Source organism: Rhinatrema bivittatum, chromosome 2, assembly GCF_901001135.1.
Source record: "Rhinatrema bivittatum chromosome 2, aRhiBiv1.1, whole genome shotgun sequence".
Lineage (NCBI taxonomy): Eukaryota > Metazoa > Chordata > Amphibia > Gymnophiona > Rhinatrematidae > Rhinatrema > Rhinatrema bivittatum.
The window spans coordinates 171,219,419-171,246,928 of NC_042616.1; the positions used below are offsets into that span (position 1 = coordinate 171,219,419).

The 27,510-nt window shown below is 42.7% G+C and overlaps 1 protein-coding gene across 4 annotated transcripts in view; it reads left to right on the forward strand.

Moving 5' to 3' along the window:
- Positions 1-831: 831 nt before the first annotated feature.
- HEPACAM2 (HEPACAM family member 2) overlaps positions 832-27,510 on the forward strand; it is a 217,815-nt gene continuing 191,136 nt past the window's right edge. For 2 of the 4 annotated variants that reach the window (XM_029588890.1, XM_029588891.1), the window contains exon 1: positions 832-1,038. In XM_029588890.1, the coding sequence (XP_029444750.1) occupies positions 960-1,038 (79 nt within the window). In that variant the 5' untranslated portion in view covers positions 832-959. The remainder of the gene's footprint in view (positions 1,039-27,510) is intronic. The other 2 variants (XM_029588892.1, XM_029588893.1) reach the window with 1 other exon arrangement.

A 27,510-nucleotide genomic window follows, 5' to 3' on the forward strand; every position in this document is an offset into this window, starting at 1 on the left:
AGCGTCCGTATCGCTGCCTACACCATAAAAGATTTAGTTATTCGGCGTGATGCCGACAGCGAACGCACCGCGGAGGTGCGATCGCTGCCGGCTATCACAAGACTGCCCCCTGGCCCTCTGCACCACGCAATTCACGACGTCGCAGTGCTTTAGCAAATCTAGGCCATAGATAGGTTCTTGCAGTAGCTGCTTACTGGGTTTGTGCACGTCTATACATGCATTCGTACGCGAGTTTTCCCACGCAAATCCCTATATGGGTATGTAATAAGGGTTTTGTGCATGGGGGATTTTTCTGAGCGAGTGCATGCTAATGGCAAGCAAAGGAGGTGATTATCTAATCATGAGCAATGCAGGAAGCCGCGCTAGCAGGGAGATCTGGTTAGTGTGGTTTTTTTAATGCAGGTTTTTAGTATTAGATTACTACTGTCCATCATCATAAGACACTCACTATCCTGTTGTCTTAGAAATATATTCATGTCCCGAGTCTGGCATTTGCTTCTCTCTGGTCCGTAACTCAGGGTGCAATAAAAAGTCACCAGCCAGCTGACCAGCCAGGTAGGGGTTGGAAGACAGAGAGCAGACTAACAGAGGCAGTTAAGGGACTCATTCTCATAATGTGTCAGTTTAATCTCCAGAGACACTGTTGTAAATAGGCACATATGGTGCAGAGAGCATTACTAATTTATCAACTTCTATCGAGTCGTTTATTTATTAGGCTCAATATTTGCAGTAAATATGCTTTGAGCTAGCTGATGACAGAGTTGCAGGCAATGGAGATACTGAAGGCTGATCCATCAGGTGTTTCCCCCTCCCTGTGTACTTTAATAGACACATATTCAAATCACTCTAGGCAAGAGACAGGATAGGGTCTGTTAACTCTTTGCTGATTTCCCTGGCAAATAAACCGGCAGCTGCTGGCCCAAGCACGGACTTAGCGCTTACCACAAGGTGATATTTACATGGGACAGGATGCCTTCATGGAGTCCTTTAGCAAGACATTTTGCTTCTTAAAATGCAAAATCTATTTTCTGCTCCTAGGTAAGATTTTATTATATACTGGCTGTTTTAACTATGAGTATCTGCTGAGGTATCTGCTTCCTGCACCAGAATATCACAAGTAATTTAAAGAATCCTCTTGAAATATTCTTTAATCCATTTAAAAAACTTTTCTTGCTTTCCTGTTGCTTTCTAATACAAATTTAAGGTACAACATTAACTTATAACAGTCAAAGTTTAGGTTTGTTTATAAAGTAGAATTCAAGTGACTATCATTTTCTTGCTGTGGTTATTCTGTTCCTGGCTTTTGTTCATTGTTTTCTTTCGTACCTGTTAATGCACACCACAGCACTGCTTATGGAGGGTTTTTTTTTTTTTAAATATAACTAGAGCGGCACGAGTAGAAGTCCAAAGAATTCCTCGGCTTTGTTTTATTAATTCCTTTTTATTAGATCAGCCCACGTGCAATCAAACTGTACTTTTTAAAGAATAGAAAGATGACTTTTTCAGAGCTGAATCCCTCCCCCACTACCATCTTTCCCTAATGCATAATCTAACTCTTCATTATGCCTCTTCTATCTTTTAAGAGACAAGAAAGTGATTTCTTTATGATTTTGATGGGGGGTTTCCACAGTTAATGAATTCTATTTGATTTCATGGTGCAAGCAGGGTATTTTAACCCATTACACACCAAAGCAATTTTGTGATCAGGCAGTTTGGAGATGACCATATTTTTTCCAAAGGGGGGGGGGAAACAATTATTGGAATATTATTATTATTGAATATTACAAGGAAGTGCAGATACCACACTTATTTGTAATCTTTCATGTTCTGTGTGTAATACATACCACTGGAATCATTGTAGACTGTGATACCTTTAACTGGTCCAAGATGTAGAAGTAAATGAGCTTTCCAGACCACCCAGATCCCTTCATCAGCTGCGACTCACTGTATTAGTGCCCTTTTATTGTTAATTTGGGGCAGTACAACTGAGGAGCCTTTCCCCTCTAAGCCATCGTAACAAAATGCTGGGGGTTTTTTGTATCATTGTTGTGTTTTTACTGTAGAGGACGTGGCTTTAAAGAACTGTTATGTGTTTTTTTTATTACCAAAAGCCAGAAAATCCCTTCCTTTCCTTTGCATTCATTATCAGCCAACTTGTGCTGACTACTTCTCCCTTTTGCTCCCCAGAACTTCCTCACTCTGCTGGCGTTTGCTATCAGAGGCATCACAGTGGCCAGATAACAAAATTTGCATTGCTCTGTGAAACAGGGCGTGGTGCTGAGGAAGAAAATGCAGGGCCTTGTGCTAGGCTTACTGACACGGTGCAGATCTGGGTGATAACTTTCTAATTTCAGCCCCTTCAAATTCATTTTTGGTGCGGGTCACGCATGCAATTTCTATTATAAATTAGCAGGTGGGCAACTGCAACAGGTTTTCATTTTTAGTAATCTTTTAGAGGATAAGAACCCTTTTTTTCCTATGATTTTATTAATGGCGTGGAAGGAATACTTTAGTTACCTTCTTCGCATGCATTTTTGTTATCACCAATATTCAAAACTTTACAAGAAGGAGATATTTACATTTCCCTTTGAACTAGATGGAGGTAAATCAGTAATTCAGGAGGGCAGACAGGCAGAGAAAAATGGTAACGTGTCGGTGACAAAACAGACAGAAGGAGAGAGAGGGAGAGAGAAAGGCAGAAAGGGAAAGAAGGCACAGAGACTATTTACAGTGATTTTTTTTTTAATCAAATGTTCCCGTGCCATTGGGAAACTATGACAAATGTTCTCAAAACTGCCGGTATTTATTAAGATTCATTTCTTATGGAAAAGCACTAAGACAATATATTCAGACTCTAAGCAGCTTGAATATTAAGATCCCCGTGAGATGATATATCAAATATTTAGCACTAAACATAGAAACATAGAAATGACGGCAGAAGAAGACCAAATGGCCCATCCAGTCTGCCCAGCAAGCTTCACACACTTTTTTCTCTCATACTTATCTGTTTCTCTTAGCTCTTGGTTCTATTTCCTTTCCACCCCCACCATTAATGTAGAAAGCAGTGATGAGCTGCATCCAAGTGAATATCTAGCTGATAAGTTAGGGGTAGTAGGGGTAGTAACCGCCGCAATAAGCAAGCTACACCCATGCTTATTTGTTTTACTCAGACTATGTTATACAGCCCTTATTGGTTGTTTATCTTCTCCCCTGCCGTTGAAGCAGGGAGCTATGCTGGATATGCTTGAGGTATCAGTTTATTCTTCTCCCATGCTGTTGAAGCAGAGAGCCATGCTGGATATGCATCGAAAGTGAAGTATCAGGCACATTTGGTTTGGGGTAGTAACCGCCGTAACAAGCCAGCTACTCCCCGCTTTGTGAGTGTGAACCCTTTTTTCTTCTCCCCTGCCGTTGAAGCAGGGAGCTATGCTGGATATGCGTGAAGTATCAGTTTTTTCTTCTCCCCTGCCGTTGAAGCAGAGAACTATGCTGTATATGCATAGAAATAGAAGTAACAGGCTTATTTGGTTTGGGGTAGTAACCGCCGTAACAAGCCAGCTACTCCCCCCTTTGTGAGTGCAGATCCTTTATTCTACATTTCCTCTTGCTGTTGAAGCTAGAACGATGTTGGAGTCACAGTAAGCATGTGTACGTTTATTGAATAAGGGTATTGTCTCCAGGCAGTAGCCATCATTCTGGCGAGTCACCCACTCTTCATTGGCGGCCTCTTGACTTATGGATCCACAGTGTTTATCCCACGCCCCTTTGAAGTCCTTCACAGTTCTGGTCTTCACCACATCCTCCGGAAGGGCATTCCAGGCATCCACCACCCTCTCCGTGAAGAAATACTTCCTAACATTGGTTCTGAATCTTCCTCCCTGGAGCTTCAAATCGTGACCCCTGGTTCTGCTGATTTTTTTCCTACGGAAAAGGTTTGTCGTTGTCTTTGGATCATTAAAACCTTTCAAGTATCTGAAAGTCTGTATCATATCTCCTCTGCTCCTCCTTTCCTCCAGGGTGTACATATTTAGATTCTTCAATCTCTCCTCGTACGTCATCCGATGAAGATCCTCCACCTTCCTGGTCGCCCTTCTCTGTACCGCTTCCATCTTGTCTTTGTCTTTTTGTAGATACGGTCTCCAGAACTGAACACAGTACTCCAGGTACGGCCTCACCAAGGACCTGTACAAGGGAATAATCACTTCCCTTTTCTTACTCGATATTCCTCTCTCTATGCAGCCCAGCATTCTTCTGGCTTTTGCTATAGCCTTGTCGCATTGTTTCGCAGACTTCATATCATTAGACACTATCACCCCAAGGTCCCTCTCCTGCTCCGTGCACATCAGCCTTTCCCCCCCCATCGAATACAGTTCATTCGGGTTTCCACTCCCCATATGCATGACTTTGCACTTCTTGGCATTGAATCTCAGCTGCCATATCTTCGACCACTCTTCCAGTTTCCTTAGATCCCGTCTCATTCTCTCCACTCCTTCCGGCGTGTCCACTCTGTTGCAGAACTTAGTGTCATCCGCGAAAAGACAAACCTTGCCTTCTATCCCGTCCGCAATGTCGCTCACAAAGATATTGAACAGGACCGGTCCCAACACCGATCCTTGCGGTACACCACTTAAAACCGCTCTCTCTTCAGAGAAGGTTCCATTTACCATCACACATTGTCTTCTGTCCGTCAACGAATTTGCAATCCAGGTCACCACCTCGGCACTCACTCCCAAGCTTCTCGTTTTATTCACCAGTCTCCTGTGCGGAACCGTGTCAAAAGCTTTGCTGAAATCCAAGTATATGATATCGAGCGCTCTTCCTCGATCCAATTCCTTGGTTACCCCGGTCAAAAAGTCAATCAGATTTGTCTGACAGGATCTTCCCCTGGTGAATCCATGTTGCCTCTGGTCCATCAATTCTCCGGACTGTAGATAGTTCACTATTCTCTCTTTCAGCAGTGACTCCATTACTTTTCCCACCACCGAAGTGAGGCTGACCGGTCTGTAGTTGCCAGCCTCCTCCCTGTTCCCACTCTTGTGAAGCGGGACCACCACCGCTCTTCTCCAATCACTCGGCACCACTCCTGTTTCTAGGGATCTATTGAACAGGTCACACAGCGGAGCCGCCAGAACATCTCTGAGCTCCCTCAATATGCTTGGATGAATCCCATCAGGCCCCATGGCTTTGTCCACTTTCAGGTTCTTTAGCTCTTCCCACACATTTTCTACTGTAAAAGGATTTTCATCTATTCCACTTCCCACCAGTTTTTTGTTGTGTAGAGATGGTCCTTCTCCAGGGTCTTCTTTAGTGAACACAGAGCTGAAGTATTCGTTTAATATTTCTGCCATTTCTTCGTCTCCCTCCACACATTGATCATTACCACCTTTCAATTTCACTATACCACTTTGGATCTTTCTCTTTTCGCTGATGTATCTGAAAAATGTTTTGTCTCCATTTTTTATCTCCTTGGCAATCCTCTCTTCCGCTTGACTTTTTGCCAACTTGATTAATTTCTTTGTCTCCCTCAGTTGAATCAGATATTCTTCTTTGTGTTCCTCCCTTTGGGATCTTTTATATATCTTGAATGCTGTTCTTTTAGCTTTAATTTTGTCAGCCACCTCCTTTGAGAACCAGATAGGTTTCAATTTTCTTTTGCTTTTCTTTACATTTCTAACGTATAGAGCAGTTGCCTTGGTGATTGCTCCTTTTAGATTGGTCCACTGCTGATCCACATCTCTCTCGTTCTCCCATCCTTTAAGTTCTTCCTCCAGGTACTTCCCCATTTCCTCAAAGTCTGAACTGTAAAACTCGGGTCTTTGTGGTTCTTTTCCCTATTCTTTTAGTGATATTAAACCATACCGTTTGATGATCACTGCTGCTGAGGTGGGCACCCACCTGGACATCTGAGACATTATCTGCATTAGTGAGCACTAAGTCGAGTATAGCTCCTTCTCTGGTGGGTTCCAACACCATTTGTTTGAACAGAGATACTTGCATGGCATCCACTATCGCTCTACTATTTTTAGTTTCTGCAGATGGGATTTTCCAGTCTACATCTGGCATATTAAAGTCACCCACGATCACCACTTCTCCCTTCTTACCTATCTTATGGATGTCTTCAACCAGGTCTCTGTCCAGCTCTTCCTTTTGGTTTGGAGGCCTGTAAACCACTCCAATATAAATGGATGCTCCGTCATCTTTTTTTAGGTCGAGCCATAGAGCTTCTTCCTTACCCCAACTTCCTTGTAGCTCAGATGCTTGGATGTTGTTTCTGACATAAAGAGCCACACCTCCCCCTTTTCTATCCTCTCTGTCCTTCCTTAACAAGTTATAGCCTGGTATTGTTGTATCCCAATCATGAGATTCTGTGAACCATGTCTCTGTGATAGCAACAATGTCCAATTGTGCCTCAGCCATTAGGGCCTGCAGATCTGGGATTTTATTTCCCAAACTATGAGCATTTGTGGTCATAGCCTTCCAGGTACTCTCTTTAAGGTTATTGCTTTTCCTGGACTCCTTATAAGATATTAGTTGAGATTTGCTATTCACTTCACTCTCTCTTTTTTTAGTTGTGCCACTGTTGACAGAGTTATTCATCTAAATTAGATTTTTCTTTTGGTTATGGATCATGAAATACTGCATGCATTGTGTTTTTTCTCTCATTTCTGGTAACACTTCAATGTTTTTCTGAAGAACTTCTTCAGTTTTTAATATAGAGATGGCTTGTTGTTCTTTTTGCATTTGGTACATTGTGTGTCTCCTCATCACAGGTCTAATTCTACCTGAGCCCACTGTATTCCTGGATTTTAAAGAACTTAATGACCTGTTTGAGTGGGGGGGGGGGGGGTGTACCTGTTGGCTGCCCATCTGTCAAAAATGGGTGACTGTGGGGCCTACCTGAGCCTAATGAATCTCCTTTTCTTGACTCCTGGTTTTTTTGTGATATTGGGGAATTATGTTCTGAGTAATGCAATGTGGGTGTATTACTTTTAATTGAAGCTAATTGATCTTTAATCTCAGACAGCTCCTTTTTCAAGGAAGAGAGTTGTGCACAAATTGGGCAAGCTCTAAGTGTCCAGATGCTTTCCCTCAGAATAAAGGCTCCACAGCAGTTACATTGGATAGTCCTCATTATGGGAATTGGTGAATTGTATTTTCTTGACTTTTACCAATGCACTAATTTATCTCGCTGCCAATGGTACTTTAGGCAGTCTTTATTAGAAAACAAGCCCCAGGGGTGGGAGGGAGTCAAACAGTTAAGCCTGGTACAAGCTGGGTTAAGCAGGGCACTTCTGGACGGCTCCTTGCTTTTGGTCAATTGTTTTAAAAAACTAGTACAAAGGGACATTGTATTGCCAATGCTAAATAGCACCAGAATTGTGAGAGTGTGCTCTGTGTCTTCCCTCTACTAAATATAAAGCGACAGGGCAAGCGCGTACTGCAGGAGCTCTCAACTCCAGGTCCTTATGGGCTGCATGCAGGCCTGGTTATCGGCGGAACCAAAATATCCAGCTCAGACCTGCTCTTGGATCACTTCTAGGCCAGCGCATCTGATATACATTCACTGAGGATATCTTGGAAGCCAGGACCCATTTGTGGCACTTGCCAAGAACCCATGGCTAAGAGAAACATTTTCAGAGCCATTGACATGGGTGAACAGCAACTGAAATGGGTAAATTGGCCTGATTGCGAGTTGCCCTCCTCAGAGCCGCTAAAGAAGTGTGTACAGGGTTCGCAATGCATATTCTTTTAGCTGCATTAAATAGGGGCATCTCCCGGGGCATGTTTAGGCCAGGGGCGTTATGCAGCGTGCGTACTTTTCCATTTCAGAAGTATGCAATGCAAGCTATCTTCTCTCTCCACCGCCCCCACATATAGAGCAGATGCAAAGTACGGGGGTGCTTTCAGCATGCATACTGCGCGATAGCTCATTTTCAACGGGATGCTGCCCACATAAAGGCTGAATTAATAAGCCAGGCGTTAAGACTGTGTGCTGCAATTCAATTGCTATTAAAAATGAACTCTCGATGCAGTAAGCTAATGGTTTGTTAATGCCTGGGGAGTTAAAAAAAAAAAAAAAAGGATGGCAAACCCAGGCATTTGGCCTTTTGCTTCGGCAGGAGGAAGAGGGAGTCTTTCAGATCATGTTTTATGCTCATAAAAATATTTTATTTCTGCTTGTTTGAATGCATAAATCATGCGGCAGGAGAGAGGGGGAGGGAAACACCCCCCCCCCCCTCCCCAACACACTGGAAGTTGTTTGTCCTTCCTCTTGCTCCCTCTGCTGTGCTAGTGGTGGTGGAGGTGGCAGCCTCCTCAGCACCCCCCTGACGGGAGAGACCCAACTGCAGCTCTCACCCACACAGCCAGGCAAAGGCCAGGACCAGCAGCTTCCAAGCCTGGTAGCACCCCGGTCAGTCGGCCATCCCCATATCAGGCGGGTAAATGTGGGGACATTTAAAAAAAATATTGGGCGAGGAAGGGAAGATTTATGCGAACAAATAACCTTTTGTATGCCACAAACTCCCAATGGACTAACACTAGTGCTAGAAACTGCACTTCACCACTGACCAGGAGTACAATTTCCATCGTAAAAGATCATGAAATTCTGCGCACCTCTCTGCATTGGGGGGTAATAGCTAATGCCTTCATTATCATGAAATTTACATTGGGGGGGGGGGGGGGGGCGGCACTAACCTGTATACACGTTGTGTGCAAAACTTCTTGCTGTATTGGGAGTAAAGTTTGCGTGCAAAAATTGTGCGCAGGACTGAGGATTAAACCGTGCGCTTCGCTGAACGCAGCTTATTACATCAGCCCCATAGTTTCTCTTTTTATATGAAATGCAAAAGTATGAACAGTAAAAGTAGCTGAGTACTTTGCAGCTAGGTGGGCTTCTCAAAACTGCCCTCTTAATGTATGCAGAAGAGAGAAAATGGGTGTACAGGGTTTCTAAAGCTGCCTAAAATGTTTGAAGGGAAGACAGTTGGAGGCATTCTCAAAACAGCACTGTAGATTTAGTGCTTCTGGGATCTGGGGATGAGCTTGTTTTCCCAGACTTTGAAAGGTGTCCCTTAATTTGAAAAAAAAAAATGATTTGGCAAAGCTTGAAGCTGCCCTCACACAACTGACTCAGCAAAGTTTGGTAATATTCTACTCATTTTGCCATCTCCAGGAAAATTTCTTTACCCAGCTAACTTTGCTCCCAGCAGGTCGGCGCTATCTGACTGGCTCATTTCAGGGATGCATCTCGAATAATGCACATGCTCATTGTTGTATTGCAGGAAAGTGCATTTATCTAGTGTTAAAATAGTGCTCCCAGCACTGCAGTGTGTACTAAATAAACCTAGTGCTGTACCGTGTCTTTACTCCAGTGATACACCCTCAGAAAGGTCTGCATGAGCTCTGTAAAAATAAATCACTGTCTCTTAAACAAAGAAAACAAAAGTGAATGATACAGCTCAGAGGTCCATTACCTCTGAAGAAGTGGACTTTCACCTCGAAAGCTCATGCTACAACAAATTGATTAGCCTATAAGATGCCACCCACCTCCTGTCATTTTTATTATATTAAATATTAGAACTTACTGAAACTAGGTGATCATTTTTCTGCGTTAAAGTCCATCTAACTACATAGCAACAGCTCCACCCAACCAAGCCTACTATTTCTCTTGGTGTTTGTGTTCATAAATTTGTATTGAATTCACAAGATATTTGTTAGATAATTTCCATTAAGTGATTATAATATTGACTCTTCTGGAGGCACGCTACCACAGCATATGATATATTTTAACTAATGACAGAAAGAAGGTTGCAATTGCAGACTGCACCTGGGATCCACTGATCTCCGGGTTTCCGGAGTTCCTGAATTTTCATGACTGTTACAGTTTTCTACTTATTTACCAAACATACTGTATGCCATGAAGTTTGTATTTCTAGGAAGGAACTATTCTTACATTTATCAAAGATGAGTTTTAAGGCGCAAAATAGTAAAATATATTTAATAAGAAGCAAAAAATGTCTTTCATTATTGCAATTGATTTCCAAATAATAATTTGAAATGGAAATAAATGGAAATTCAATATATCCCTTATCCTTCCCCATGCCCCCTTTTCCCCATATTTCGTCTTCTGCCTACATGGATGGAACCCTGATGCCACTTTAGAGGATGCCAACACCTTATCAAGGCTACCCAAATCATCCTCTCTGGCAATTATTCAATATTAGTCCTTAAGTCATTTCATTCTCGAATCCCTCATCTTCCTGCTAATGACTCTTCATCATCTTCCCATGTATTACAGATATACTTTTTCCTGTTCTTGAAATAAATGAGTTTTCAGAAAATCTGGTTCTGAAAAATGAGAGAAAAAGAGAAAACGATTTCTTATTTTAAATGCAGTAAATGATGCTTTGACTCCTGTGCATATGTTATTATAATGATTTACAGTATGTTCAATGTTAGGGATGGGTAAGCTGATAGAGATTAAAACCTTACCTGTCTATCAGGTAAGGTTCCAATCTGCCCTATCAAGTTTGGCCCTGCTTCAAACTGAACACCTCCTACTTCTTACTACGTCCCCTCCCCACCCTCCAAGTTAAGTCCCGATTTTACAGGTTTAACAAGCAATTGTAAACCTTGATGATGATTTGAGGGTAAAAAGTCAAAGAGTTCATCCCTGGAACATCAAAGGTGGCACAGTCACTTAGCTAGAAGTATGCTGGCACCTGAAATACTTGCTGTTGCAAACTAAATGCTTAAGGAACATGTAGTATGTGTACAATAATCACTTGCAGTCCATCCATGTCTATCTAATGAAAGAGAAAGAATATTATTCACAGTCTGTTGAAAATTCTCAAGAGCAGAGACACCTCATACAGTTAACTCTAAATATAAACCCATGCTTTTATTTATTATACAACTATATACACTGTTATCTGTCAACACTAGCTTTGTTGTGCTACTGCTATGAGGTAGAAGCAAACCTGGATTATTCAGTGTTCCAACAAGAGGTCACTTTGGTAAAGACTAACGTGTTTGTATTTGGAACAGTGTGAGTCATGTAAAAAGAGTGTTTTGTTTTCAGCAAAATATGCATTTTATTGAATGGCCTTTACAAAATGTGTTCCAAACAATGGGCCAGATATATACTAAAAGGTTTTCTTATTGTATGTCTAATGGGGAAAAAATGCTTTATGTATTTGACTTGATGAGTATTTTTAATTATTAGATGAGATTAAAAAATGGCGATCTCTAAGGTTGAGTCTAGCCAGAAATAGTTAAGGGGGCAAAACAGAGGCAAATTAGAAATACAGGGAGCAAGTTAATGTAGCACATAGTAGCAAGGCATTTGGGGGTTGATATTAAAAGCCATTTCTACACATAAAACCTGGCTGTTATAATAGCCTGGGACTCAGTGTGCATAAAAGTATGTGCGTAACCCGATTTCATGCATACTTTTAAGCATGCTGGGAAGCTATCAGAGGAGAGAGCTGGGGTAGAGTTGGTACTTACACGCATACTTTCGGACTTGAATAAGTGTGCGAATACGTTTACCCACACAAGTTATATTGTCGATAAAGCATGCATAACTTTCGGTGGGTGAGTTTGTGCACACTTCAGGTCACTTAAATGTGAATTTTCAAAGGGAACTTATGTGCATTAAGTTTGTTTTGAAAATTTGGGGTAAAGTCTGCAAGTAAAAAGGTACACACAGACTTTACTGCCACATGGACAGTTATAAAATTACCCTCCCTAAAGCTAGAGGAAAGCTGCCATCTTGCCTCCCTCTCTCCTCCTTATTGCTTCAAATATAGAATAGTAAAACTTGAATCGAACTTACTTGAACAGCACTAAAAACACTATTTATTTTATTTATTTATTTAAAAAGCATTTGTATACCATTTTTTAAAAAATAGATTTTGTCAAAAACGGTTCACAGAATTAAAATAATCAAAATAAAATAGAATTTTTTAAACTTTACATAAAATAGACAATGGCTAGACAGGGCGCTAGCATTTAAGACTTTAAAAATAAAAGTTTGGTGCCATGGGCTTATTGTTTTTGGGGAAAAGGGAACGGGGGGGGGGGGGGGGGGTAGGGAAAAAGTACAATGTAGAAATTGTGTGGTAATAAAGGGAAAAAGGGGGTATGTTAATTGGAGACGTATGAGTTGGAAGTTTTTTCTTGAGGTGAATAGGTATGTTGTACTTATAAATAGCATAGATGGAGGTTGTGGTGGGTGTAATTGAGTTTATGAGTGTAGGTTAGATATTGGTGAACGAATTGGTTAGATATTGGTGAACGAATGCAAGTTGAAAAAGATAGGTTTTGAGAGATTTTTTGAAATGAGAAGGATTGGATATTGAGCGGAGATGGTTTGGTAAAGAATTCCAGAGTATTGGACCGGTTATTGAAAAGGCTCTCTTTCTGGTGAGGTCTAATCTGGCTTGTTTAGGAGAAGGGATATCTAGTAAATTTTGGTTAAGTGATCTTAGATGTCGTGTTGGTTTGTATATGCGTAATAGTGAGCAGAGCCAGGTGGATGTATGATTATGATTATGAATTAAGCTATGAATAATGGAGAGGATTTTGTATTTTATTCTGAACTTTATGGGTAACCAATGTAACGATTGTAAAATAGGGGTGATATGGTGGCGTAGAGAAGTTCTGGTTAGTATCCGGGCTGCAGCATTTTGGATCAGTTGAAGTGGGTATAATGAAGAGTCTGACATTCCTAAGAAAAGAGCATTACAATAGTCTAGACCGGAGAAGATTAAAGATTGAAGGATGGTTCTATAGTCTCGGTAGAAGAGTAGAGGACGAAGGTGTTTTAACAGACGTAGTTTGAAAAACGATTTTTTTGTAAGTGAGGATATGTGTTGTTTTAAAGAAAGGTCTGAGTTTATGTTTACACCGAGGCTTACAGCAGAACGTGTTATGGGAATAGTGACATTATTGATTGTCAGATGTGATGGTGGACCTAATGAAGAATTGGAAATGGAAGTTAAGTGTATAAGTTCAGTTTTTGCCGGGTTTAGTTTTAATCGATTATGGGAAAGCCAGGAATTGATAGTAGATAAATAAAGGGAAACTAAGGATAGAGTGTCTGACCAGATACTAGATACCAGTGTACTGAGTAATCCTTTGTATCCCTCCATCCCCTTGCTCCTCATTCCTTCTTTGTACCCTTCCCTAGCCCCTTCCATCGCACCCTCCTGCCAAGTTTCCATGGTAGCAGGGGGCCTGTTTCCTCCTCCTCCTCCTCCCCTCACATGGGTTGCGCTGTGCTCCCTCCTTCCTGTTTTCCTACCTGGGCAAACCAGATTCCTCCCTCCTCTAGCCTTGGCTTCCCCTCTTTATATAAGTGCTTGTCTGTTGCCCCACACCATGCCTTACTCTCCGTTGCTCTCTCCCTTTGCCCTCTCCTCTTTTCGTGTCTCTAACTTTTCATCCTTCTTCCCCTCCTTTCTTTCTATTCCCTTTAGTACCCTCTGCCCTCTCTGCTCTTTCATTGCTGTTCCGCTCTCTATTTCCCCTTCCCTATCCTATCCATTACTCTTTTTCCTCTTTCCCCCAGTTTCTCCCCCTGGCTCTTCCTACTCATTGTATTTGCTTTCTCCACAATTACTCTCTTCCCTCCACCAATTTGCTCTTGATTTCATTGCTATCCCTCTCCCCCTCCTCAATCAATTGCCCTTTTCTCCCTTCTCATCCATTGCTTTATTCATCTCCTTTTCACCTCCCCTCTCCATCCATTGCTCTCTCTCTCACCCCCCTTCATTGTCCCCTCTCTTCCCTTACCCTTTCATTCTTTCATCAAGGTTCCCCTTTCCCCTCCCCTTTTCCCCTCCTCATCCACTGTTTTCTGTCTCCTTCATTATTCTCTCCCTTCCTGCCCATGTTTGTTTTTTTCCAATTGCTGTTCTCCTCTCCCCTCTCCCAATCTGCAGGCTTTCATCCATTACTCATGAGCTCCTTTCTCTATCCTTTGCAGTATTTCATTGCTCTCTCTTTCCCCTGTCTCTTTCCACCTCAACCATTTCTGTCTTTCTCTTCCTTCCTCATCATTGTTCTTTTTTCTTTTGCTCTCCTCTCCTCCATTGTTCTCTCCTATCACCCAGCGGGTCCATTTCAAATCAGATTCAACATGGTGCTGGCACCACCCCCATAACGGGAGCACGAGGAAGCTTCTCTCAGCACGTTGCTACGTCTCAGGCCTTTTACAGCTAATTGGCTCATTTTGCACTGGAGAACCAATTAACTGCAGGCGGCAGGAGAAGCAGCAGGATGCTGAGATATGATTCCTGCCCATTCTTGAGGCCACTCTGGATGTGCTGTCAGCACCATGCTCATTCTGTTTACAGTTGGACCACTTGTGTCAAGGGCAGGTATAAAATCAGCTGGGCGTGCAATAATGTGCACACCGTTTTATATGGATGCGCACATGTGCCGATTCTACCGCATACAGGGGGGATTTTAATATACACAATTACCAGTTAAACCAGTTCATTCCCACTTTGCCCAGTTACAGGATAGGTCTTCCTAACTCCCCTAGCTAACTAACTTGTCTTTTATCCTACCTGCTCCAACCCTTAAAAACCACTGACTAGCCTAGTTTTTTTTGTTTGTTTGTTTTAGAACTTATACACAATTTATAGCAGAAGTAAAGTTATGCAGTAGGGGACCCTGGGCGCGCACTTGTGTGCATAAATACTTACGCCCTGGTTTCCATTTAAATTCACAGAATGCCCATGCCCCACCCCTTTTTGGACTTTTTCTTTTGTACATGTATTGGGAGATATGTGTGTCCATGGATGCTTCTTAAAAATACATGCGTCGCACGCCGCCCCAAGAAACACCCGTATCTCCCTCATTTGCCGTGTGTAGGGCTTTTAAAATCTACCCCACAGCGTGTATTCTCAAGTTTTACTAAACATTTACAAGGAAAGTGAAGAAAGAATTCTCCTCCTAAAGCAAGAACTTGCTTATGAAACTATAGAAAGTTCTTGCATCTTACTTGAGCTTGAAAGGAAACATTGGGAAAAATCCAAATCTTTTGATTCATAAACACAGCATTTTTATTTCTAAAGAAAAGACGTATGATGGAATTCTTATCAGATTCAAAGACAAAGGAAATCAATAGGGTGGTCCTAGTTTCTATTTCACATTGAAAGTCTCAAGATAGGCAGTTAGGTCCAGAGTGTCAGTAGAGATCTGATTTTGAACATCATCTGATTGAAAAGCAGGGTTCATGACTCGTTTCTTCTGAGGCAGATGGTATATTTTATTTAAAGGAGGATAAGATTCAGAAGGCATTTTCAAAACTTCAGCCATATATCACTTGAATTATTCCTTCGGCTTAATCAGTGAGGATTTAGGAAAAAATCCAAAGGTTCAAAGCCTTCAGACTGTTCTCCAGACTTTCAAACTCACTTTGTATTTTATTACTGTCCTTCATTAATGCCATATTAGAAACCTGTACAGATGCTAAGGTCTCATCACATGCCTTTATTTTCTCAGTGTGGGTATTAACAACTTGCTCTACCCTAACAATGTGATTTTGATCCTCTCTCAAAGAGATTCAACACCTTCAAGCCTTTTAGAAATTGAAGAGTTCATAATGCCAATAGCATTCCAGATGGCCGCTAGAGAAATCTCACCTTGTCCTCTGCAAACCCCCACACCGGGTCCAGGCTGCAGGAGCGAAAGAGAAGCAATCTGGTTTCACCAGAGGCCTTTGACATTACCAACACTCCAGCTGACTCCTTCCTCAAACTACCTCCTGCTTCACCAGATAACGAGGCCAAATCCAAAAGCCTTGTCATGCCGGGGGGAGGGGGGAGACCAACTGTGCTCCTTCCTCCAGTGACTCCATTTGTTCCGGGTCAGCCACGGCACCCAGAGCCACTATGCTCGGGTTCACCGATAATGCAGGCCGAGTGACACCTCAGTCTCAGACCGGGAAGAGGCTTCCTTCCCATTCCTGGTAGCAAGAGACTCTGACCTGGGAGTGGACTCAGTGAGCTCCGAAGATGCAAATTGAAGAAACAATTGCAGCTCAATCCTTAGCCCCTATTGCTCACTTTAACACCCCATCAGCCTCCCTTGCTCATCCCTCCAGCCCCCCTACTTATTGTCTCCCAGCTCTCTCCAACCATTCATTTTGCCCCCATTCTCCCTCCCTTTCATCACTCTGCCCCGTGTTAACTCTCTGTTTTCTCTCCTCTTTGCAATCCTTTCCTCAGTGAAGAAAGCAGTGAAGGTGTGTTACACTGGTCGACCGCGGAACTCGCGACCGACCTTCCTCACCCTCCTGCCGGGAGCTCCCAGCGCTGCTCTCCTCTTCGCGGCCCTGTCCGCTGCCGAAGAACCTCGAGTCGCGGCAAAGACACCGCTGTCAACCCACACTCTGACTCCGGGCCTCCTTAGGTGCGCACGCATGCCATCTGGCCTCCAGGGTCATCCCCGGCTGATAACATCACAAGCCTGTGATATTTAAGCACCCTCTTTGGCCTAAACTAACCGACTTGGCAACGAGTTCCCTGAGCTCCTCTGGTGCTTGTCTCCTGTTCTCTGGACCTGCGGTTCCTGCCTTGGATCCCTGCTCTCTCTGGTTGGACTCTGACTCTGGGTATCCGCTCCTTGGGGGCCCTGCTCGGCGCTTCTGTTCCTGGAGGTCCGTCTCCACGCTTCCCTGCTCCTCGGGTGAGCTCCAGCACTGCTTCTCCAGAGATTCGTTTCTACGCTCCCCCACTCCTTGGGGCAGCCTCTGCATCTCTACACCAGAGATCAGTCTCCATGCTCCCCCGCTCCTCGGGGTAGCCTCTGCATTGCTATACCAGAGATCCTGTCTCTACGCTTCCCTGCTCCTCAGGGTAGTCTCTACGTTGTGTTACCAGAGACTCTGTCTACGCGCTTCCTGTTCCTCACTGCCTGCCCAGCGCATCTCCAATTCAGTGAAACTTCTCTGGTATATCATCTCTTCAGTCCTGCCCAGCACAGTGATATCATTGGACTGACTCTCTCTCCTTCCTCATTCCTCGGGGTTCCCCGCAGTACTGCTGCTATGCAGGCACCTGCGATCACGTGGCTGTGATGCAGGAGGCTCGTCAACCTCTCCTCTCTCCTGGCCCACAGCCATGGTCCACTTGCTCGTGTCTCCAGTCTACCTCACCTACCGATGGTGGGAACCTGAGAGGCTCCACTCCTCAGGTAGTGTCAACCCCGACCTTGGACCAAGGGTCCACGAAACCTACAAAACCTAACAAGGTGATTCTTACATATTTCTGCCTGCTTCCTCTTCCTTAGCATGATGCTTAACAGGACCGGTAGGTCCGGTGAGACTGTGAAGCCTCATGCAACTCAAGCTTCACAGTGAGCAGACAGAGGAGTAAGCAGGTAAAAAGTGCTTTCCTCCTGATGGCAGGAGGGCATATTGCACCAGGGGAGAGGAGAGGGATGATTGTAAAGAATCATTCCTGAAGACTGTCAGAGAAGAAGCAGCTGGCAGTGGTGTCTTGTCATTTACAGACCTGCAACACCACAGAGATTAAGGGTAGAAGCAGGACAGGAGCTCCTTCATGTATGACACTCTGTGTGGCCACACAATTCACACACCCCTGCCCAGATGGTGCTATCTGAGTGGTTCTGGTGTTTCTTGCACTGGTCACAGAGCAGGGAGGATACTTCTTCTGAAGTGTGCTCTTAGTGCAGTTGGTGGGCTAGTAGCAATCCCGTTTGTAGTAACAGCCATTTCATGTCCCTCTTTGGGATTAAGCATGCTGCTTCTGCAGCATGTCCAGGTCCAATCAGCTCCATAAGACAGAGCATCTGAACCAAGATCTCCCATGGTGCATGGCAAGTATGATAGCCTTAGAACAGAGTCAGTCCTATCTGCACATTATTAAAATCTTTAATAAATTAATTGAGTGATATTGAAGCTAAAGATAATTTGTTCCAAAATTTACAAGTGTCTAATTTTTGGAAATAATGTGCTTGAAGGACAAATGATAATAGACTTCTAATATTTTCTGTTTGTTGATTTATGTCTAGCAAAGAGAGGTTTTCCGGGGAGTAAGATGGGATAATTAAATATTGAACATTGAGAAGGGATTCATGTGCTTTAGTTGGCCTTGTTTAGCATCTCTAAGATATATTGGCCAAGTCTGATAATTTCAGTAGGCTACTAAGGATAACTTACTACAATTATCAGAAGAAAAAGGCAGATATTGCATTCTCTGCTAAGCTATTGAAATGCAAATTTATTGCATGGCATTATGCTTTCTATGTGGAAAGTCTGAATTGCTAGGGAAAGGAGCATTTGCTAATTTGACCAAATGACAGTGACAACATAAACAGGAATGCACTACCGCCTCCGCAAAAATATAAAAGCCAATTGTCAATGCTGCTTGAAGATTGTGGAGAGCTGCTGGAGGGAAGAGGAAAAGAAAGAGTTTGTAGAAAAAGAGAGGAGGACGAGAGAATAGGAGGGAGGGGAGACAGAGTTGATGGTAGGAAGGGATGGATCTGACTCATGACCCTAAATCACTGGATATAGAATGGGCATCACAGACAACAAGAAAACCTTTAACATACTTTTCAGCAGCAAGAAGTATGAACATCATCTTGACCAGGTCCTGCAGTACTACTATGTGTTGCTAAAGAAAGCAAGATGTTTATGGCAGTAAAGGGCAAGATATAGAAGTAGATAGTCAGTACTGTCACCAGTTTGGGCACGGTACCAGGGTACTGTGGACCACTGAAGAAGAGACTGCAAATGACTACTCCGGCAGATGGTATCTGAAATACTAGCTTACTCTATCAAGACTACCGGAGAGTCGTCATGTCTTATCCAGCTTGTCCATGAAAATTATTGAAGGGCATCCTGGAACCTGAACAGGTGGGGCACAGTACAGTACAGTACAGCCTAGAAAACCTGGCTCTGCATTGCCTGTGCAACTCCTCAGCAGTGGTGCCTGCAAGGGAGATCTCTTGACACATTTGCTGTTCCTAGGTTTTTTTCCTCCCTTTCTTATTCCTTTCCCTGTGTAAGGAAACACTGGAGCCTTACTAGAGCAATGTTTCCCTAGTAGATTGTAACTAAAAAAAAGGGATAGATCTCAAGTCCTTCAAATGATCTTTAATATTGAAATATTTAATAATAAACTGAGAGATACCTCAACAGCGAGTTTTATGTGTGTGGTCCAGGATACCGCCAGACGTTTGGCTCAAACCCACATTATTCTATCTATATGACAGTTATATTGCCAACACAGCCCCTGAAGCAGCCCTTTGGTGAAACTTGGCTTGAGTCAGGATTTTGTTGAAAATTTGTTGTTTATACAATAAAGATCATTTGAAGGACTTGAGATCTATCTCTTTTTTTGGTTATCTCTCGGTTTTGATAGATCAACTTCCTTGTTGTTCTTTGGGTCCATCCCTAGTAGAATGGATATTTTGTGGCTGGTGAGAGTAGGTAGGTGGAACAAGCTGTCTGTCAAGCACCCTCCTGTGGGATGTGCAACAATGGTTTATTCCTGCGCTTTAATATAGTGACCCCTAGAGTTTTCCAGAATCAGAAGCCAGCTAGAAAGTACAATTAAAGGAAGCAAATTTTTACCTCTCTTGTACAAGTGCTTTGCAGCACCATAGTGTTCTTGTTAAAGAAGCTACTATCTTGTTTTTCTCTCTTGTTTTTCTAGACTCTAGAGAGGAAAACTGTAACTTTTCTACCCCTTAATGGGAAGTACAGTCCTAAATCGGGGACTAAGTAAAGGAGTAAAGTTTCCCCAAGAATTGGAAGATAGCCTTTGTCCTTAGGGCTTCTTGTCCCTTGTTGGAAAGAGTACTGTTTTGGGGATATTTGAGGTTTTTTTCTTCTAGGGGCTGACTGGAAGGGAGACAGGAAAGCCTGTCTCCCTTCCACTGGATGAGCAGGGTTCTGCTCATTCAACATTACTCCATGTCACCAGGCAAACTTTTCAGGAGAATGTACCCATCTGGTACCACTGAGGAGAAGAGAGAAACAGGAACTCCTCCAGGACAACCCCAGAGGAGGGAACAGGAGAGTATGCCCATCTGGTGCAGCAGGCACAATGGGTATCTCATTGAGTACAGAAATCCTCAGAAGCAGTCATTAGGAAAATCCAGGTGAAGAGTGTTTACAGGAGTAAGAGACTGCCCTTATCTATCTGGAAAGAACGCCTAGAGCTGTAGCCAGTGTGCAGTGAGTTGTGTCAGGAATGACCAAGCTCCACGGTATCACTCCACTCCCTCCGCACTCAAGAAGAATATGGGAGGGGAGGGGAAACACCTCTTTCTCTTTTCTCCTTTTGCTACCATACCTGTAGCCAGAGCACCATCAGAGGGTTCACGCTCTTGAAAAAAGTTATCCTGTCAGGTGTGCCCTTTTATATATTACGAAATCTATCTGTAATGCTACCTGAGGTTTTTTACCTGTCTTAAATTTTCTGCAGTAGATACTGCACTTATAGAATTTTAGTATATAAGAGAGAATACCTAAACAGTTCATTTTTCATGTGAGGGAGCATACATGGGCAATTGGCCATTAGAGGAAGCACTAGAGGAGATGTCACTGTCGGGTAAAGCTTGTTGGGCATTATAGTTTCAAAGGAACTTTTGCCTGCAAAGCCAGGTGTAAGTAATTGGGAAATGAAGAAAGGAGCAAAGAGAATCAAACAGTACAAAAATAGTCAGTGAAAGAGGAGCAGGAGCCAAGTGGGTGAGTGAGAAACCAAGTCTTGAAAGCAGCAGCAAGGCCTGGGCCTAGCTGGAAAGGTGCAGCACAAACCAAGAGCTATTAAAAAACCTGTGGCAGTCAGCTGCTAAGGAATTCTGCAGCTGGTCAGGTAGAAGCACAAGAGTTGTTCTAGCTGTATGGATTTATGTATATCTTGAATGTACTTCTCATATGCATATCTGGAATGCCTTGATGGTTTAGGTCAACTAACTGAGTTGTGTCTCTAAATAAGGGCCTCATCTGTAGGAAGAAGAGAGAAGTCCAATTTTTACCCCAAAGAACTTACTGAGGGGCACATCATGTTTATGTAGGCGACCATGAAGACATTTATTGTTGCCACAATAATGCAATTTACTGTGATTCAGCAGGCCCAGTAAATGGGGTAAAGCATTTATACTTCATCAGCCCCATATTTTCTTGTATTCTGCAGTATGTATTTAGCATCTAATGTCAGTAATACAGACCACAAATCAAAGCAATGAACACAGACTCCAGTCACTATAATAAAATATTATGGTATTAAGAATTATAGCTGTGTTTGTTAACACAGGAGTCAATTTTCAGAGAGTTTAGGTATTTAACTTTGGGCGTTAGGAACCAAAATTATTCCCTTTGAAAACTGACTAGGGCTGAGTTCCTAAAGTTATGTCTACTTTTTCCAGGCACCTAAATTTAGGGTGCCTATAATGTGGACGGCTATAGGGGCGGAGTTAGGTGAGGTATGTAGCACTGATTTTTCAATGCTAGGCACTTAACTTAGGAGGTCATTTATCAAATCACTTTAGGGCCTTATCGAGGTTGTTAGGGCCCTAATGCCTGCGATAACGCCATAACGCACGCGATAAATAACGCATCGTGAGATGCGTATGCAAATTTGAAAAATGTATTCAGTTGGGAGAAGTAAACAAGGGGTGCTTAATATCACATGCAATAACATAACATCAGAAATAACTACACCTTTTCCCCCAATGTTATGCCCGTAATAGCTCTGTGTTATGGACAAAGCGGGATTTATCGGAAATCCCATTTCGGGCAGGGAGGGAAAGAGAGTGAGAACGACCAATATGTAAGTTTACTATTTATACCACTGTAGGAGGAGGCACAATTAATTCAGGGTGAAGTTTGAGGGGTGGGGTAAGTTTGGGGGTGCAGTTTTACATACACAGTCAGAGGTATGATCAGCAAAGTTGACATCAGTGAAGATTTTCTATCATTTGGAGTGATGAAAGGTAAAAGAGGAGTTGATTTGTACAATGTATTCTACATAAGAACATAAGAAATTGCCATGCTGGGTCAGACCAAGGGTCCATCAAGTCCAGCATCCTGTTTCCAACAGAGGCCAAACCAGGCCACAAGAATCTGGCAATTACCCAAACACTAAGAAGATCCCATGCTAATGATGCAATTAACAGCAGTGGCTATTCCCTAAGTAAACTTGATTAATAGCCGTTAATGGACTTCTCCTCCAAGAACTTATCCAAATCATTTTTGAACCCAGATACACTAACTGCACTAATCACATCCTCTGGCAACAAATTCCAGAGCTTAATTGTGCGTTGAGTGAAAAAGAATTTTCTCTGATTAGTCTTAAATGTGCTACTTGCTAACTTCCTGGAATGCCCCCTAGTCCTTCTATTATTCGAAAGTGTAAATAACCGATTCACATCTACTCGTTCAAGACCTCTCATGATCTTAAAGACCTCTATCATATCCCTCCTCAGCCGTCTCTTCTCCAAGCTGAACAGCCCTAACCTCTTCAGCCTTTCCTCATAGGGGAGCTGTTCCATCCCCTTTATCATTTGGGTTGTCCTTCTCTGTACCTTCTCCATTGCAACTATATCTTTTTTGAGATGCGGCAACCAGAATTGTACACAGTATTCACGGTGCGGTCTCACCATGGAGTGATATAGAGGCATTATGACATTTTCCGTTTCATTAAACATTCCCTTTCTAATAATTCCTAACATTCTGTTTGCTTTTTTGACTGCTGCAGCACACTGAGCCAGTGATTTTAAAGTATTATCCACTATGATGCCTAGATCTTTTTCCTGGATGGTAGCTCCTAATATGGAACCTAACATCGTGTAACTACAGCAAGTGTTATTTTTCCCTATATGCAACACCTTGCAATTGTCCACATTAAATTTCATCTGCCATTTGGATGCCCAATCTTCCAGTCTTGCAAGGTCCTCCTGTAATGTATCACAGTCTGCTTGTGATTTAACTACTCTGAATAATTTTGTATCATCCGCAAATTTGATAACCTCACTGGTCGCATTCATTTCCATATCATTTAGATATATATATTGAAAAGCATCGGTCCAAGTACAGATCCCTGAGGCACTCCACTGTTTACCCTTTTAAACTGAGAAAATTGACCATTTAATCCTATTCTCTGTTTCCTGTCGTTTAACCAGTTTGTAATCCACGAAAGGACATCACCTCCTATCCCATGACCTTTTAGTTTTCTTAGAAGCCTCTCATGAGGGACTTTGTCAAACGCCTTCTGAAAATCCAAATACACTACATCTAACACTTCAACTTTATCCACATGTTTATTAACCCCTTCAAAAAAATTAAGCAGATTTGTTAGGCAAGACTTCCCTTGGGTAAATCCATGTTGACTGTGTTCCTTAAACCATGTCTTTCTAAATGCTCTATGATTTTGATCTTGAGAATAGTTTCCAATATTTTTCCCGGCACTGAAGTCAGGCTCACTGGTCTATAGTTACCCAGATCGCCCCGGAGCCTTTTTTAAATATTGGGGTTACATTGGCCACCCTCCAGTCTTCAGGTACAAAGGATGATTTTAATGATAGGTTACAAATTTTAACTAATAGATCAGAAATTTCATTTCTGAGTTCCTTCAGTACCCTAGGATGCATACCATCCAGTCCAGGTGATTTGCTACTCTTTAGTTTTTTCAATCTGGCCTACTACATCTTCCAGGTTCATAGGGATTTCGTTCAGTTCGTCTGACTCATCACCCCTGAAAACATCTCCGGAACTGGTATCTCCCCAACATCCTCAGTAAACACAGAAGCAAAGAATTGATTTAGTCTTTCTGCAATGGCCTTATCTTCCCTAAGAGCCTCTTTAACCCCTTGGTCATCCAATGGTCCAACCGATTCCCTCACAGGTTTTTTGCTATTTAAAACGTTTTTATTATAAGTTTTTGCCTCTATGGCCAACTTCATTTCAAATTCTCTCTTCGCCTGTCTTATCAATGTTTTACACTGAACTTGACAATGCTTATGTTTTATCCTGTTTTCTTCAGATGGATCCTTCTTTCAATGTTTTTTTTGGATAAAATAGCCTCTTCCACCTCACCTTTAAACCATGATGGTAATCGTTTTGCCATCCTTCCACCTTTTTAATGTGTGGAATACATATGGACTGTGCCTCTAGGATTGTATTTTTAAACAATGTCCATGCCTCTTGAACACTTTTAACCTTTGCAGCTGCACCTTTCAGTTTTTTTCTATTTTCCTCATTTTATCAAAGTTTCCCTTTTGAAAGTTTAGTGTTAGAGCTGCAGATTTACTTATTGTCCCCCTTCCAGCTATTAGTTTAAATTTGATCATGTTATGATCACTGTTGTCAATTGGCCCCACCACCATTACCTCTCTCACCAAATCCTGCGTTCCACTAAGAATTAAATCTAAAATAGCTCCCTCTCATGTTAGTTCCAGGAACTTTATGTCTCTAGCAAGTTCTGATGTTACATTTACCCAGTCAATATTGGAGTAATTGAAATCTCCCATTATTATTGCACTGCCAAATTGGTTAGCTTCCTTGATTTCTCTTAGCATTTCATCATCTGTCTGACCATTTTGTCCAGGTGGACGGTAGTATACTCCTATCACTATACTCTTACCCAGCACACATGGGATTTCTACCCATATAGATTCTTCTGAGCATTTAGTCTCTTGTATGATCTTATCCTTTTGGACTCTATACCCTCCTGGACATAAAGTGCCACACCCCCACCAACTTGATCCTCCCTATCATTGCGATATAATTGGTACCCTGATATAGCACTGTCCCATTGGTTATTCCCATCCACCAAGTCTCTGTGATACTAATTATGTCAATCTCATCATTTGCTGCTATACACTCTAACTCTCCCATCTTACTTCTTCCATATTAGGTGCTATACACTCTAACTCTCCCATCTTACTTCTTCCATATTAGGTCTACAACCCAAGAAAGAGATCTAGGTGTCATAGTGGATAACACATTGAAATTGTCGGTTCAGTGTGCTGCGGCAGTCAAAAAAGCCAACAGAATGTTGGGAATTATTAGAAAGGGAATGGTGAATAAAACGGAAAATGTCATAATGCCTCTGTATCGCTCCATGGTGAGACCGCACCTTGAATACTGTGTACAATTCTGGTCGCCGCATCTCAAAAAAGATATAATTGTGATGGAGAAAGGTACAGAGAAGGGCTACCAAAATGATAAGGGGAATGGAACAACTCCCCTATGAGGAAAGACTAAAGAGGTTAGGACTTTTCAGCTTGGAGAAGAGACGACTGAGGGGGGATATGATAGAGGTGTTTAAAATCATGAGAGGTCTAGAACGGGTAGATGTGAATCGGTTATTTACTCTTTCGGATAGTAGAAAGACTAGGGGGCACTCCATGAAGTTAGCATGGGGCACATTTAAAACTAATCGGAGAAAGTTCTTTTTTACTCAACGCACAATTAAACTCTGGAATTTGTTGCCAGAGGATATGGTTATTAGTGCAGTTAGTATAGCTGTGTTTAAAAAAGGATTGGATAAGTTCTTGGAGGAGAAGTCCATTACCTGCTATTAAGTTCACCTAGAGAATAGTCACTGCCATTAGCAATGGTAACATGGAATAGACTTAGTTTTTGGGTACTTGCCAGGTTCTTGTGGCCTGGATTGGCCACTGTTGGAAGCAGGATGCTGGGCTTGATGGACCCTTGGTCTGACCCAGTATGGCATTTTCTTATGTTCTTATGTTCTTAGACTTCTGGCATTGGCATACAGACATTTCAAAGTGTGTTTTTTGCTTGTAGTAACAACCTGCTTTTCAGTTTGTAGGGATAATTCGGAAATCATTAGCTTCGGTGATTTTTTACATATAGGCAAATGGACTGTGTTTGCTTTTAATGGAACCTCTCTGTTGGGAAGCCCTAACCCTCCTGTTTCATTAGTATCCTTCAAGGATACATTTCTCTGAACCATGCACTGCTGAGTGACTGTCGGCTTTCCCCCTTGTTCTAGTTTAAAAGCTGCTCTATCTCCTGTTTGAAAGTTAGTGCCAGCAGCTTGGTTCCACTCTGGTTAAGGTGGAGCCCATCCTTTTGGAAAAGTTTCCCATTTCCCCAAACGTTTCCCTAGTTCCTTACAAAGCTGAATCCCTCTTTCCTGCACCATCGTCTCATCCATGTATTGAAACTCTGGAGCTCTGCCTGTCTCTGGGGACCTGCACGTGGAACAGGAAGCATTTCAGAGAATGCCACCCTGGAGGTTCTGGATTTCAGCTTCCTACCTAAAATCCTAAATTTGGCTTCCAGAACCTCTCTCCCACATTTTCCTATGTTGTTGATGCCCACATGTACCACAATAGCCGGCTCCTTCCCAGCACTGTCTATAATCCTATCTAGGTGATGCGTGAGGTCTGCCACCTTCGCACCAGGCAGGCAAGTTACCAGGCGGACCTCACGTTCACCAGCCACCCTGCGATCTACATTTCTAATAATCGAATCATCAACTATGATGGCCGGCCTAACCCTTCCCTCCTGGACAGTAGCCCTGGGAGACTTGTCCTCAGTGCGAGAGGACAATACATCACCTGGAGAGCAGGTCCTTGCTACAGGATCATGTCCTGCTACACCAGGGTGATGTTCTCCTACTGGGAGACCTTTCTGATCCAAGGCAGCACTGGGGCTGCCAGACTGGATTTGGGATTTGGCTACTATGTCCCTGAAGGTCTCATCAATGTACCTCTCTGTCTGCCTCTTCTCCTCCAAGTCTGCTATTCTAGCTTCCAGAGATCAGACTCATTCCCTGAGAACCAGGTACTCTTTGCACCGAGTGCACACATACAATCTCTCACCGGCAGGTAAAAAAATCATACATGTGACACTCAATGCTAAAGACTGAAAAGCCCCCCTCTTGCTGCTGGACTGCTGCCTTCATCTTAGTTTTATTGAGTTCCTAGTTAAGTTTAGGATACTAAGGGAGTTGGAATGGGAGTACTTTAAATTTACAGGTGAATTTACTAATTAATCAGCTAGTGTCCTACAAGGGGATGATTAAACTTTCAATAAGGGCTGGTACAATAGTATGATTTAGATAAGACCCTGATTTATTTTTAATGAGAAAGTGTCTCATGCCTAAAAATCAAGGGTTGAGTGGGTGGGAAAGACAGACACTAGAATTAACTATCTCTGGCTTGCTTATTACCTCAGACACACACAAACTCTAAAGAATATGTCCCTTAATTTCACCTTTTACCAAACTTTTATAAGCCCAAAAATTTCTGAAAGCTATACTTACCAATCCTCTTTAACCACCATTAAATTAATCTTCACGCAGTTAATGGAAGGGTTTGAGATTTGTGCGCCATCAGGCGCGCGCTTCCAGTCCTCCTCTACTGTAAAGGGTGCGGGGCCTCTGGAAGCTGGGGCTGTGGAAGTCAATCCCTGGATCGCTTGCGGTGACCTCTGGACTCCTCTTCCGGGAGACACTGGGAGCAGTATATAGACGGGTCTTCCAG